Raw genomic sequence first — 15,622 nt, 5'->3', positions numbered from 1 at the left:
CTCAAGTCAAGGAACAGGCTGCACAGCACCTCCAAACACTATTAGCGCCAGTAGTATCACCATAGTAGCTCTAGCACTGCTACCGTGCGCCTCGACACTATCTTTCCTAGTTACTAACTCTGCCTTTATTCCTGTGGGGTCGTCCTCTAACTCTTCCCCTTTTTGGTGGACGTGGTTAAAGGCTTGGTCGAGGTCTCAGTTGCGACTGCACTCGCACCGATGGTGATACTACTCTATGAGTGTGACAAAATGAGGCATGCTCAGAAGGTTCACCAGGGTAAGGATGAGCAAGTTTCTGCACATCTGACCACTGGAAAGGCAGGCATGTTTGTTTCGTCATGGCCATCATGGTTGTTTTACGAAGAGCTAGATCAAGGGGCGCTATTACTACTCATAGACGATATCTAGCTGTCCATTGGGTATAAACTACCGAAGCTGGAACAATGTGCGATGCACGGGTGTCGCACCGGCGACATACTTATGGCACCCTCTTTATTAGTCTATTAGTACACCAAGCTGAGGAAGGCGCGCCCTTGTACTCCGTAACTTAAGCATGGATAGTATTTCCTTTGCCTCGGAGTCCACCCCTTTCGCATGAGGGAGTGGAAGCCAAGCCTGCGGCTTTCGATATAGCAATCTTCGGGGGCTATTTGCACCATTATCCCAGATTCACTTTTCACCCTTGGGGAGCAGGGTACCTTGAAGGGAGCATACCGTACGAGGATATACCTTTGCCACCAGCCCTTGAGAAAACATTATTACACTTCGGATCTTAAGAACGTCCCATCCTCATCCAAGCCTGCAAGTCCATTGTCTGGCATGGCCATCCATCTACAACGTACCGAAGTGGGAACACCGTACGCTGGCCCTCGGCGGCTGGAATGGGGACCATTTCTGCACGCCAGGGCGTTCAAAGGATGATCCGCTCAATGGGCGAGCACAGTTGGCGTCTTGGCCCTGATCGCCATCAGCCACGTTGAGTTTTTGACAGGGGTTCATTCCGCTTTGCGAGGAACATTGAGTCAGTGTACCTGAGAGCTTCTGGCTACTTTTTGCGAGGCCTCGATTTCGGCACCTTTTCAGGGTCTTGCGTTCAGGGATCGTTTGTGCGCTGTGCCGCGTTCGGGGATACATGGGAGGTGTTATCCCAGCTCCACCCATCAACGGTTTGATCAATCTGGGATATATTTGAAGAGTATGCATCTTTTTGACTTGACTTGCGACATGGTGTTGGAGATTCGGATCGTCGCATGGCTGTGCACTGCCCAGGCGAGGCCGCAACGATTTCTTCTCAGTATTCAACCACTCTGTGAGGCGGCGACCTTTGACCGTTGTTTTTCTCACACCAGCGAAGATGCCTGCAGCCGACCAAGTTGGCGAGGAATCAATTTCGTATTGCACGCAGTGCCGGAACCAAAGACCGGCTATGGCGACGAGGAAAGTCCCAATCCGTTTCCGAGGCCTTCACGAGGACTCGTTCCCAAGGTGACACCCTCGGAAATGCGAAATGTCTGTTTGTCCAAGGGGAAAAGGTTTATTGAGCGCCTACGCAGCTTGGAAAACTGGAATGACATCCCGCTCCCGTTCGCTGAAAAGCGCTGCGGCCGCGGCGAGGAGTGGATCAAGGGTGTTTTACTGTTTACATACATGGGTGGACTAACCCTGGTCATCAACGTTATACTTACAGTTGTGTCTGTGGCATTGGCTTATACCGGGTCATCGAACAGCGGAAACGTGTCCAGTCGTTTCTTAAGACATAGCATCCATCTATCGGGAGCAGGACAGTCAGGCAAATACTTGATCCAATACCAGTAAATAGTTAGGCCAGACGCAAGATAAGGGCGCAAAATGAGATAAACAAACACCTTTGGAAATATCAACTAATGCACTGGCAAGTAACCATACCAACCGAAACGATAAACCGCACATTTTTTGTTGAACGGAAGTCCTAGAGCTTTCTCGAGTCTCGGGTTAGGGCTTAGGGTGCGGGGCCAAGGGCGATTACGGCTCCCGAAGCAAGATAGGATACCTATCAATACTCTAGGCATGCTCCCCTGTACTAGCCAGGGATCCAGAGTGTGAGTTAGCATGAGAGTGTCTGTTTCCAGACCTATAGCTCTAGTATTGCACAGGGCCGGACTATTGGTGGCCTTGCCAATTATCTCATCAAGGGCTCTAACCTCGGTCCTAGCCCTGGCTCTGGATGGTCGAGAGGGGACCGTGCATTGTCAGCTTTCCGAGCTCCGATATGAAGGATAAAGATCAAGGGTTGAGAAAAGGAATGGATTAGGGCATACGGTCGAGTCTAGTTCGCAGAGTAAATGCCCTTTGTGTCTGCAGCAGGTGCCCAGGGCCCCTTGAGCCGTAGCCTCATGCAGCATTCAAATATACACGTGTCAATGGACCAGAAACCTCATTCCATGGCAACCTTCAGGCCACTGGCGAAGAAGATCAAATGCTGAGACCAGCCCACGCGACTGCACTGCCGTTGGTCCCCTCAACGACTTGGATCTCCCATATCTTTGTGTTTTCCCCAGCGCCAGAAACTATATCACCGCTCCCCGTTCACCTTCTTGGGATAAATCTCGATTCACGTATTAATGAGGATGCATGACCGGACTCAAGGAGTTGAGAGAGGCAGGCGTCGTTGATTATGAGATGCTTGACTTGGCGGGAATTGTATAATAGTGTCGTTTCGTTTGTTTGAAACTTCGTCTTCTGGTGGGAGAGATTGTTAATTCCCATATGGGCGGAGGTCCTCGGGAACTGGCATCAGGACAAACTAGAACAGGTAGACCAGCCGGCTAGTATCTCAGTCGTGCTTTATATATCGGGAGTTGAGATGCACACCGAAACGATGTTTGCCTGTGTTTCCGGGAAGAGGTAGGGATTAACCACCGTCAAACATACCCAAGATAACCATTGGAGCCGTTTGAAAGAAAAATTGGGCTGGGAGGCCGTGACTTGGCCTCGCGAAGGACTTGGTATATATCCGATCTGTGGCTGGAGAGGTACTGTCATTATGGAAGTCAGTCACATTGCTCTGGCCAAGGTATTTGGCCCGCAACGTGCTGAAATATAGAGGGAGATGCGTCGTGAATCATGCGCTGGCGATGAGCGTATGCGGGATGTAACAGAGGTAGTTGACCACAGATGGGGCATTGGTCTAAGCCCCGACAGAATGGTTAGTAATTTCAGACGGTACAGATCTAGTTTATCCGCTGATCAGGGTTCTAAAAGATTTCAAAGTATTCATGCTGAAGCGCTTGGGGATCGCCGTCATGGCATACGGAGGTGATTTGGCAATAGTGCAGGTATGGAGCTTCTCGGTCGGACCACACATTATCAGGGGGCTTCAAGAAATAGCGGCGAGACTGCAGAGCGTATGGTCTTCTTAGAATATTCTTTCGCACTCAGAGTGCTAAAATTCAAAGTCCCTGTCCCGTCCTTACCAAGGAGGCTGCATCATAGGGCCGTCTCCCGCTTCCCGCTGCTCCTTCACCATGTCGGATGCGTCGGGTTTGGTTTCCGCGTAGTCGATGATACATGTGGCTGCGTCTCTGACTTCAAGATGTGTATTCCAATGATCCAGGGTTGATTATCCCGTTGTCTGCTCTGTCCTCTTTCCCTTTCTCCCCTTTTGCGTAAATGGCAGGTGTATTACCCAGCTGTGAGGTCAAAACTTGCGTTTGCGGAAATCGACAATGCTATATCGTTTATCCGGTGGTCATGCCATCAGGGGTCCAAACAGAGTTTCCAGCTCACGGCTCTAGAATCCGACGTAGAACTGGGCCGACGTGGGGACACCCCAGCCTTAGGGCTTTGTGGATGCGCATCCCATGGGTACGCGTCTCCATACCCGCTGCCAACCGACAAATGACCCGCCATGTCGGCTGAGCGATCCACCGATCATCTCGCCAGCCAGAAGGGTTGATTGTGTCAAGATGAAATAAGGTACACAGAACCACTCATGGTCTGTTGAAGATCGGTACGGATCTTCTTCTAGTTTGGTTCCGTGGCCGGATCTTGCACAATGCGAACCGTATCTGCGTCTAGACTCTCGAACCATGTGGTGCTTAAAATAGTATTCTACGATCTTGCAACTTTAATTCGTATTGGCTTTTGGATGGCTGCAAAGCCACTGACGTTATCTATAATAAAGTCTAGGTCTCGGACCGTCTGTGAATTGGGGTAAAGCGACCGACCCTATACTATATAGTACTATAGCTCCAACTGTTACGGATGTAATAATACCCATTAATGTGGGCTTTTAAGATCATCCTATAGGCTTATACTATTTAGAGCACATCCATGACTGTGCAGCCTGCAATTCTTGCCCTAATTGACGTCTTCGATTTTGTGGCAGAGTGCTCTGTCCACGAATTAGGGGAAGGCGACCCCATAGCATATAGTATTATAGCTCCAGATGGCACTTGAACTGGTAGCTACAGGTGTAACAATAGCCATCTAAGTGCAATAAAAAAATAGGATTGTCTGGTGGGGCCCTGAAAATTGTCTTATAGGCTTGTAGTACTTCTTTAAACACATCCATGGCTAGACGCCCCGCGATGCCTGCTCTAATAGACGTCTTCGATTCCTCAAACACGGTGTTGAGGTAATGGCATCAATTTATTCTATGAGTACCCCCACATGCCCGTATTGCCTATTCGTGAGTCGCTGAGGGTTCAACAATAGTATCTAATACTTGGTAGAACCCCAGGACCCTCAAGGTATCGGTCCCGATAGGTGAATTAACTGATAACGCGATGCAGCACCGGAGATTTGCCCCCATTCAACCCAAACGGTGAGTAGGCTTTCCATGGAGAAGGTGTCCAATACGTCAAATGGTCCTGAGGGCGAGTCCTGGTCCATAAGGTGCGCCCCGTCGGTGGTGCGATGGTTCAACCCGCTTGGAGACGCTCCAGTGACCTGTTCGTCATTTCATGACATGCCTATTGAGTAACCCGGCGCTGGACACGTCGACGGGATACCCAGGGACATACTGGTGGGAAACTTCTTGGGCTGGCCCAGGCGGACAAGCTAGATCCGATCTGCGATCTATGGATACCTCATCCAAACAGCACCCTATAACAGGTCAATCTTGCTATATCCTTATACCTATACCCCCACTATCCTAAAAAAAAGTCAGCCTTACCAGGGAAACTATGAGGCTAGACCTGCACGTCCGGTGCGCAGCACCACCCTACTGACCCGGCTCTCAAAGGCGTTCCACGTATTGAGACCATTTCTTTGTTGCTGAGGCTGCAAGCTCGCCGTTTCTGGAATCGAGCTCGTTTGTCTGGACGCAGTATGGTCTACCAGGTGATCACGAAACTGGGAACTCGACTGGACTGCCTGTCCACAGAAGCTAAGGCCTCCGATCCATGGGGGACTCTGCTCGTTCTGTCCCTCTGGCCGACAGCTGATGGTTGTTTTCGGCAACTACTAGTCCCCCACAGCGTATCATCTGCTACTCTGCTACTCCTGTCGTCATGATTCTCACTCGAAAGGTCGAATTGGGTAGAGAGGCAGTGCTTCGTTCGAGTCAGGCCAGCTCCTCCCAAATGTCGTGATGTCGTGCCTGAGGCCAGGACTATACTGGAGAGTGTGAAGCATTTGTTTCTAGCTCTCCACCTTTGGTTCTAGGCTCGTTCGACGGAGATTGTCTGATCAGGATCTAGGCGTGTTCGATCGAGGTCATTAATTCATTATGACATGTCGAGAGCCAGGATATCTCGTCTCTTGTGAAGATAAAAGGTGCGCAGATAGCCAGCCCCCTTTGGCCTAGAGCGATTCAGACCGCAACAAACAAGACAAGTACTCAGTTATCTTTACCATGAAGTCCTCGCTCTACATCCTCAGTGCGCTGCTGCCGATTGCCGGGCAGTTGGCCGCAGCTGCCCCGGTTGCAAACCCGGACCCTGACACTCTGGAAAAGAGACAAGCAGCTGTCCCTCCTGCTACGGCCGGTGCGGCTGCCCCTCCTGCTACGGCCGGTGCGGCTGCTCCTCCTGCTACGGCCGGTGGGGCTGCCGCTCCCAGGCCGGCCACTGCGGCTGCCCCCCCTCCTGGTACTGCCTCTGTCGCGGCCGATACCTCTGCTAGTAATATCGTCGGGGCTCCCCCTATCCGTCCCCCTTCCGTGCCGGGCGGTCCCGGTCCCGTTGCTCCCCCTCCCCGTCCCGGTACGGCCACTGCGGAGGGCATTGCGACTGCCCAAGCTGACGGCACCTCTACCAGCACGTCTCATCGCTCCGAGGCCACCACGGATGGCGACACGACCACCGCGAAGACAGACACGACCACAGCGAAGCCACCAGACACGTCCACCCCGGGTGGCCAACCTGCGCCCAAAGAGGTGTTGGAGAGGCCTATCGCTAATACCCCGCCTGGACCCCCTACCATCGTCGTGAACTCCGCCGTTGCCATTGCCATTGCAGGCGGTAGTGGCCAGGCTGCCGCAGCCGCCGCTGCCTCTGCAGCCTCCTCTTCTGGTGGATCAGCTTCTGCCTCTGCTGCCGCCGCAGCTGCCTCTGCCGCAGCCTCTGCCGGTGCAAGTGCAAACGATGTCGCTGCCTGTGCTGCAGCCGCTGCCTCCGCCTCTTCGGGAGGTAGTGGAAGCGCTGCCGCGGCTGCTGCTTCTGCTGCTGTCTCCTCCTCTGGTGGAACTAGTGCTGCCGCCGCTGCAGCCGCAGCTGCCTCTGCTGCTGGTGCAAGTGGAAAGGACGTCGCTGCTGCTGCCGCTGCCGCTGCCGCCGCCGCGGGTGGTTCTGGTGGACAGGGTGCCGCATCCGCTGCTGCTGCCGCTGCTGCTGCTGCGAGTGGTGGTGATAGTGGTGGAGATAGTGCCGCCGCCGCTGCCGCCGCTGCTGCTGCGTCCGCTGGAGGCAGTGGTTGGGATGTCGCTACTGCTACCGCCGCAGCTGCTGTCGCTGCTGCTGGTGCTAGCGGACAGGAGGTTGCCAGTGCTGCCACGGCTGTAGCTACCGCCTCTGGTTCCGGAAGTGTTGCTGCTGCTGCTGCGGCTTCCTCGGCGGCCTCTTCTGGTAAGAGTGGAAAGGAGGTTGCTGATGCTGCGGCCAAGTCTTCCGCTTCCGCCTCCGCTTCTTCTGCAACTCGAACTCGTCGTTCCCCTGACCCCCAGGGTGGCAATGGTGGTGAGGGCAATCGTGGTGGTGGTGATGGCAATCGTGGTGGTGGCAACCGTGGTGATGGCAATCGAGGTGATGACAATCGTGGTGATGACAACTACGGCTATGGCGATCACGGCTACTACGATCCCAGCTATGGCGATCACGGTTATGGCGATCACGGTTATGGCGATTACGGCTACTACGATCCCAGCTATCGCGATCACGGTTATGGTGATTACCGTTATGGCGACCACGGTTATGGCGGCCACGGTTATGGCGACCACGGCTCTGCAACTCGAACTCGTCGTTCCCCTGACCCCCAGGGTGGCAGTGGTGGTGGTGGCAGTGGTGGTGGTGGTGGTGGCAATGGTGGTGATGGCAACCGTGGTGGTGGTGGTGATGGCAACCGTGGTGGTGGTGGTGATGGCAATGGTGGTGATGGCAACCGTGGTGATGGCAATCGAGGTGATGGCAACCGTGGTGATGGCAACCGTGGTGATGACAATCGAGGTGATGACAATCATGGTGATGACAACTACGGCTATGGCGATCACGGCTACTACGATCCCAGCTATGGCGATCACGGTTATGGCGACCACGGCTACTACGATCCCGGCTATGGCAATTATGGCTATGGCGACCACGGCTGTAAGATCTCGGACGCATTCTGGTACTATGACCAACCCAATCACTCGAGCCACCGTAGTGGCAAGGCTAAGGTTGGCTCGTACTTTGACTCGCACTGCAAGGACCAGTACGTTTTGACGAAGAAGTCCAACCCCTGAAGATCTGTTCTAACCTTTTTCCAACAGCGACTGGTATAAGACCTCGGGAGGATGGGTCCACAAGGACTATAAGCCCAAGGGCTGCTGTAAGTTCTTCTATTATCTTTGAGCTCCCTATTACCAAGGACTTTGCTGATAGATCCTGCAGATGTCTCGGTCCGAGCATGCTGATCCTCCCACCTATTTTCACGGCAGCTGCTACGAAAGAGTATTGAGTATCTGATCAGACTCTTCGTTGTAGTTCCGATGAAGTGAAATTCGGGTCCTATCTGGCCTGGATTTAATTGAATCCAGATCTGAAATGATCGACCCGGGGCCCCAAATCTTATTTGAAGCAATTAATATCTGATGCTGGAGTGTTGTTGTTGTGGTAATGGGTGGAAAAGTACTGCGCTTTCTGATTTCGTTGACTTGGAAACTCCTCTATGGGGATCAGGACCAGATTGTATGCCATGACGGCTAGTTATTGTTTTTTGGAAGTAAACTAAACTAAACTACGATATATGCTTTAATGCTATTGACTGAGCTTCAGAAAACCTTTAGGAATAATGAAACCGCGGTATATTCTAGATTGTCCTATACGAGGTTGCCAGCTGGGTCCGGATGGCGTTGAGCGAACTATCGAAACAAGTGAAGTGACGATGAGTCGCTAAAGAGAAGAAGTGGGCGAACCGTAGACCCCTCCATCCGAATGCTGATGGCAGAAATTGTCCCCAACTCTAAAGCCAGCGGGAAGACACGCCATGGGTGGTCTCTTGCTAGAAACATTCTACTCCTGGATTATGGCCGTGATGCTATGGTCCCAACCCCTCTCTTCCCAATAAAGCTCTCTCACTTCAGAGAGCGTTTTCGTCAAGAATGTCTGCATGATAATCCCTCTTGAGAAGATCCACGTGTGAGACCCAGCGGAGCCCCCAGGTGAGACTAATTACGTCTGGACAAAGGCCACGGCGTGGAATTGGGGCACTGGAGGATCTGCACGAGGCAGTACGGGACCTGCTGGAGTCTGAGCCTTAATTCATACTAGGAAAAGGTTATCGGGTTTGACGAAGCAGACATTGCCCCACTCTAAAGACAACCTAGGAGTATACTTGTATACGCTATTCAAGCTGGCTAGTCATATGAGTCATCCACATGAACAAAAGGCCAACCAGTGCCACGAAAAAACTACCCACATTCCACGCTGTGCTCCAGTCAAAAAGAAACTTAGCAACAATAACTACTCCTAGAAAGATTGTCGCACCCAAAGGCAAGACCACGTGGCGCGTGTCCACTATCCATCCTTCCTTGATCACTAGGCCTCGAAATTTGATCTCTCGTAGCCCCGGGCAGTGCTGCCACTCATACCCATAGTTGATTTCGTAGAGGACATCCCTATGATGTACCTATTAGTACTCATACAACATTCGATCCCTTCTAAGAGTTGATCTCACCGGTGGCTATAAACAAGATTGCCTTTTGCAAGAAAGTCATTCGAAGCAGCGAGGGGTGGGTTCGAGAAGACCAGTCTCATCATAGGTAGTGTATCCAAAAGCACAAGGCCTCGTCTAGCGGCACACAGTATCTCTATGGGACATTTTTCAGCGTCGAGCCAACCGGGTACACACCGGGAGCAGCTGCAATTCCCATCACAATCTGCCATTCCTGTCTCACACTCGTAGCTGCAGCCTGGATTGAGGATAGGCAAACTCCTATCTATATCAAGTTGCAGTCGTTCCTTATCTGTCGCAATGATACTTTCCGTATACATTCATATGTATTCACCCGTCCGAATTGGTCCGACCCGTTTTTCAAGCCCAGCATCGTCATCTTGGGCGTTATTAGCGCTCCTTTTCACACTGTTCCAATGTTGGGACAAACCTCGACAATGTCGACACTTTTAATGCCGTAGCACGGAAGCTTTCTCCTCCAGTCACCTCTTCGTGCGTACCAGGCATTGTTCAACTCCGTCCACGTTGCTACTTCATCTTCCGGATGCGCAACCGGGACTGGCATGATGGAGCAGGAGGTCCTTTCACCCCAGCACAATAGAACCACAGCGGACCCGTGCTCTGAAGACATTGGCTCGAGCTCTTTTATCAGCACTTCAATGCGCCTCTTATGCTCTGCCCTTTGCTTTGCGTTTTCTCCCTCTTCTGCGCTCTGTTCGGGCTGTTCATCATCTTCTAGAACGCTGCTGTTGCCTTCACGCGCAGGCAGTACCCGTGTCTGAGCCCCATTGTTTTGGGCAGCTCCAACCTGCCGCTTCAATGGGATATCTCCGGGTAGAGGTCCCCGCGGTCGAAAAGCGCCAATCGTCCGAAATGGCGAGGGTATCGTGAGATGGAAAGGTCCGTAATGGTAGCCGGGAACAGACTCGGGCCGTTGCTTCTGGGACTCTTCATCCGTAATTTTTGGTACTGGTACAAGGGCTTTGGACGGACGGTGCGCAAGCTCCATTTTGGTCGATCGTGGGAATATCCCCGGTGGAAGAGTGGGCACAACGTTGGGGATATTTGGCTGTGGTGAATCTCAAGCCAAGGCAGACAAGGCAAGGCAGAGAGTGTGATGAGGCTCTGGCGGCGAGGCTATTTATAGTGGCTGTACAGGCGCTAGGATGCGATTGGCTGTAGTATGTCGCACTAATCCAGTCGCGCCCAACGCCAGGCTGCCACTGAGGATCAAGGCGCCATCGGCACCGGTTTTGAGCAGCAGGTTTCAAGGAACTTACTCCGCATTGCCAATGGTATTTTCGGGATTACCAGTTCAGCAGAACAGGAAGGGAAACCAGCAAAATAGAAGCAACGAAATATTCAATGGAATCAACTTGAAGAGATAGCATCGGTACTCAGGACAAATGCGTAGCCTACACTGCTATCCTGTCTTTCCTATTATGCACACTCACCCACTCACCGTCTGCACCGCAAGAATGGAAAGTAGCCTTATTTCCTCGCTCAGCCGAGACATGTGGAGCTTACTGGCAATAGCCTTGATCCTTGCCATCTCAACAACCATTTCGTGAATTCCCACATTGGACTTTTGAATAGCTCCTTCAGCGCAAGGCTGGTTCCAGCTGACGCATTTCTATCGGTTAACATCTGACGTTCCAGTCAAGCGCATTCCATCAAGGGCGAACGGTTCTGTGTGGTATCTGGACCTTGGGCCGTAGATGGATAACAATAAAGTATCGAGAGCATGCTGGGTATGAAGACCGACAGTAGCTTTCTTTCAAAACATTGACTGTGTAGAGCTATACATTGGTAGTTCTTATTCTCAGACCGGTAACCTTAGGTTGCATTATATCCCTGTGCGTCAATCAGTAGGCTGTGGTCTAACAGACACCATCAGACCATGTTCTAATGTTCTAGTCTCGTCCTTGTGACTACTTTAAACTGCCCAGTACAAGGCCCATCAAGCTGATGGAAGGATGCTAATATCTTGTTCTAAGATCACTGCGTACCGCAGCATTCCCTGATTAGAGATGTAATATCCTATAATGGCTAGCCAAGAGCAGGTCTAGTGCCTGTGGCTCACATCCTTGATCTTCTGTCAAGAATTTGCAAATCTATCACAAAGGACATGGGATAGTTATCGCTCGCCTCTCCATAAGAGTATCCGTGATCAACATATATTGAAGCGCCGTGAGTGCTATTCAAGACTCCTTTCCGAGAAAGGCCAGAACTGCTCGTCTAAAAATGTAACCTATAGTTATCGTCAAGAGAAGAAACAACAAAAAAAATTATGAGGAAATGGGCGCCTTTCATTGTCTATATTGCAAGCGAGCAAGTCCGGATTCGAGCGTGAGCTCATCGATCTAGTTGCTATTTCCAATTTCCATCATATACTCAGTCATTCTCAAACTGCCCTAGTTCATTTTTTCCTCCATAATCATTCCATATCATATCATTGCTCAATGAAGCAGCAGCCGCCTGGGACTGTCATGCCGTTGCATCCAACTCCAAGACACCCTCTTCCAGCTCACTAATTTAGTGCGCAATAAGCTGCTTCTCAACGGGAGCAAGAGTACCGTTGACAATAGCAGCACCGTGGTGGCGGGCAACGAGGCCGTAGGCGAACTGGTACCTGTAGTGCAAACTATTAGCATCCATCGTCTCACCTCACAAATGTATCTCTGGAGACGTACTGGTCAAGGAAGGGCAGAAGCTCGTTAAGGCCAGGGGTCTTGCGCCAGTCGCGCATGAGGTCGCAGACGATGGCGAAGAAGCCCATGAGGGTGACGCCGGACTTCTCCATGCGGCGGTTGGCGTCGTCGGCGAGGCGCTTGTCGAAGGTTCCGGAGGCTTCGGTGTTGGCGTAGACTTCGTAGCCCTCGTCGACGAGGGAGAGGGCGAGGAAGGCGGTGCCTGTTACAATAATGTTAGTCCGCGACCAGAGGTAGAATTAAGCGGAGACAAGGTTGAAGAAAGTTGGGGGCGACATACAAACTTCAGTCACAATACCACCAATAATGAGCTGCTTACGGCCAGTAGCCTTGACAGCATTGCGGAACTGCTCGTTGTCCCAGGCGTTGACCTCACCCTGGCGGCGGACAAGAGTGACGTTGGGGTACATCTCGAGGATCTCCTTGAGCATCTGGCCGTTGGGGCCCTCGTCAGAGGAAGTAGTCATGACGACGGGGATGTCAAAGGCCTTGCCGATGGCGGCGTGGGCGAGCATGTTGTTGCGGAAGTCGTTGGTGCTGTAGTCGCGGACGACCTGCGACAGACCGACCTGGTGGTCGATGATCAGGAGGGCAGCGTTGTCCTTCTCGAGTCTGTTCCATGCGTTGACGGAGGTGGACACGGCCAGGAGGAGGCCGGCCTGGAGGGCTTGGATGAAACGCATGTTGCTGGTTTTAAAGGGTAGAAAACTTGAGCAGTTGAACAGACAGAGAGTGGTCAAGTCGAATGCTGGTGCTTCGGAGGCTTGAGGCTGAGCTGATGATTTCTTGAATTGCTAGCCTTCGTCGAGGTATTTATACCTTTTCCTGTGTCTATAATCTCCCTCGAGAAGGCTGTAGCCGTGGCAAGCTATGAGCGTGCTTTGGTATGTTTCCAATGTGACACGGTTACTTGACAGTGTCTTGCATACAGATGCAATACAGGTGATATGTGGAGTCGATATACGAGTCTATTCCACCCAAGGAGCCCAGAAACATCAATATAGCCATCGATTGTGTGTGGAAGCAAATTAACTCTCGGCAAACTAGGTCATTATCCAACATGCCGTACGACAGTGACACCGTAATCTGACCGTATCTCCCGTACACCCCCGTCGCAGACCATTCTACAATCTTGACTCAATTCTTACAAAGCAGACGCACCTCCAAGATAGGTTGAGACATGCAGCGGGAGTATACTGGTCTACTACTAGTGAGGGGGATTGACAAGTCTTATAAATCGCTGCCATAAGCGGTCCGGGAAATTAAACGGCCAATCAGTGTGTCAGCTGTCACCTGCCAAATGCTCCACTTGGGCCAAGCCACCCGCGCTATCTGCCGCGCCTAGGGCTCCAGATGACTTGGCGGGTTCTGGTGCATGAATTCCAAGCAGGGACGGGAGAAGGGTTCGTGGTGGTTTTGCTGTCAATCTCCTTCTTGGTATCGTAGAAAAAGACACCGGCGTCGATTGTCCCATTCCGCAGAGATTCAGTCGTAATCTCAGCATGCAAGTGACCAAATACCCTCCCGCTGTCACCGTTAGAGCACCAAACTCAAAAACGCTCCCTACCCCATATCTCGCTGTTTATCATCCTGCAACCCCACACCATCGAGTTACTCAGATCTCCGTAAGCCACAAACGGCCGCCCACTGACACCTGCCATCCCACAAGTAGCCTAGCCCCGTTGGCTCGGAGCGTCCGCTGCCATTCCAGATCCTGCAACAACGGTCTCGGCAAATGTCCGTGGCGGATTTCCTGAAGATGAGAAATCTGGTGGCGTGGCTGGGCATTGGTTGGCATCTCAAGGCGATGCGGGATACTAATGCGCGTGGATTCTGCATAGTAGTTTGGTGGATGGCACATGCTCCTCCGACTGGAAATTATAATCCGAAAGTCTGAAACTGCAACTACAACTACAGGGGTGCTGTGGGGCTCCTGGGTGGTGTTCGCATTAAGGGTTGTTAGACGACGCTTGGTATATTTGAGGTTGCAGCCTTGCAAGGGCGAAATTTCAGAGTCGACAGGCAATGCGGTGTGGGTTCTTGGGGAAGAAGAGATTTCTCGGAGATAGTATGGTGGACTTAGGTCTTTGATTCGGAGACTGATGGGGCGGACCCTAGGCAATGCGGTATGTACCTTCTCTTCACGAAGCATGTCAAGATAGACTCCATACGCGTATGCGGCACGGAGGAGAGCGTAGCATCTGTTCCGTCGCCCCAAGGTGGCGATGACTTTACTATGCAACTGAAGTAGGCAAACTCCTGGTTCCACTGAATATCATGCTGAGGATCGTGGATTTATGCGTCCTCCCGGCGCACGTTTGCAATTGTCCTCACGTAGTCGACTACGTAAGATCCCAGCTATGGTCAGCCGCGAAGCGGTAATTAGGGTAAGCTATCCTTCACAGTGCCAATGTTTCTCGACCAAATGGATTCATCTGGATATCTACATTTGGCAAATCTTGTGAGATATATATATTTACCCGTAATCTCTTTCCGCCCAACGCACCCAATAAACTTAGGCTGAGTACCACAGAGTTTCCAGCTTCTTTGCTTTGCAGCCTCATGAGGACTAGAGAGGCATGCCGCCCACATAGGCTCCTTATGGCGGCTGCCCGCGGAGGCGGTTTGTCTCCGGTCTGGTGAGAAGCAATTCCACGATCTTTTGGTCACCGTTGTTGACTGCCGAAATGAGCGGAGTCCGCCCCCGAGTGTCCAGCCCTCATTGCGACGTGTAATGGGGTCTGCCCAGTACGGTCTCTGGCGTTTACCTCGAATCCGTGCTCGAGTAATAGCCGAGCAATCCTAGTTAGTCCCCTCCCGGCGGCAATAAAAGGCGACTTGGCAACTCCATGGCTTGGGTCAGAATCAGGCGATAAATTAGCTCTGGCTAATTCTTCCAAAATGGCTTCCGTCACTTCCATGCTCCATTTAGCTATTGCCTTCTCAACAACGGCGGTATGACAGCGCAGTCTTCATTTTATAGTTCCCGAAGTTGATCTCGATATCCTGTGCTCTAACAAGGACCCTGGCGACGGGCCTGGAACCATGCCTTGACCGCCCATATCAGCGGTGTATCATGTTCATGAACTGTGCTAACATCTGCCTCATACTCGCGAATAAAAGTCTCGGCAATCTCATGTTTTCCTCTCTCAGCTAGCCAAGGTAGCGCGCTGCTGTTTTACTACCAGACATTGAATTTATAGAGTATCGGGACAAGGATATGATATAAATGACGATTAGTCTTTGTAAATGACAGAATGTCCCTAGCCAGGACGAGGTTGTCCGCTATACAGACGTCTAATTTCAGCCAGGAGTTTGAGAAGAGGCATCTATAAAAGTTAGCTTTCTATCAGCCATGCATCCTCCTTGCAGTGCATTGGTTGTCGCAAAAGGCATACATTTAATCAATGACTCATACTAAGCAATAAACAATTTGCTATTGTTCTGAAGGTTGGCTTAATTCGTTCTACATATGTACTTGATTTTCTACAAGGGTCAATGGCCTTCCCTTTCACTTTAGTGCTCACCCCTTGCTGCTTTTTGCTCACTGAGTAGATCTCAGT

At 51.6% G+C, this 15,622-nt stretch overlaps 2 protein-coding genes across 2 annotated transcripts; both read right to left on the bottom strand.

The window, feature by feature from the left end:
* Positions 1–9,018: 9,018 nt before the first annotated feature.
* On the bottom strand, positions 9,019–9,979 carry BJX68DRAFT_256778 (uncharacterized protein; the record flags this gene model as incomplete). The annotated part of the gene is made up of 4 exons (XM_071043232.1): positions 9,019–9,292; positions 9,352–9,635; positions 9,683–9,727; positions 9,779–9,979. The coding sequence occupies 4 exons, from the start codon at positions 9,977–9,979 to the stop codon at positions 9,019–9,021; spliced, it is 804 nt and encodes a 267-aa protein (XP_070896736.1).
* A 1,870-nt stretch (positions 9,980–11,849) lies between these two features.
* On the bottom strand, positions 11,850–12,742 carry BJX68DRAFT_277315 (putative isochorismatase family hydrolase; the record flags this gene model as incomplete). The annotated part of the gene is made up of 3 exons (XM_071048303.1): positions 11,850–11,980; positions 12,042–12,261; positions 12,340–12,742. The coding sequence occupies 3 exons, from the start codon at positions 12,740–12,742 to the stop codon at positions 11,884–11,886; spliced, it is 720 nt and encodes a 239-aa protein (XP_070896735.1). The 3' UTR covers positions 11,850–11,883.
* Between the last annotated feature and the right edge of the window lie 2,880 nt (positions 12,743–15,622).

The sequence above is a fragment of the Aspergillus pseudodeflectus genome, assembly GCF_044049435.1.
Source record: "Aspergillus pseudodeflectus strain CBS 756.74 chromosome Unknown BJX68scaffold_36, whole genome shotgun sequence".
Lineage (NCBI taxonomy): Eukaryota > Fungi > Ascomycota > Eurotiomycetes > Eurotiales > Aspergillaceae > Aspergillus > Aspergillus pseudodeflectus.
This window is presented reverse-complemented; position numbering and strand designations above follow the sequence as displayed.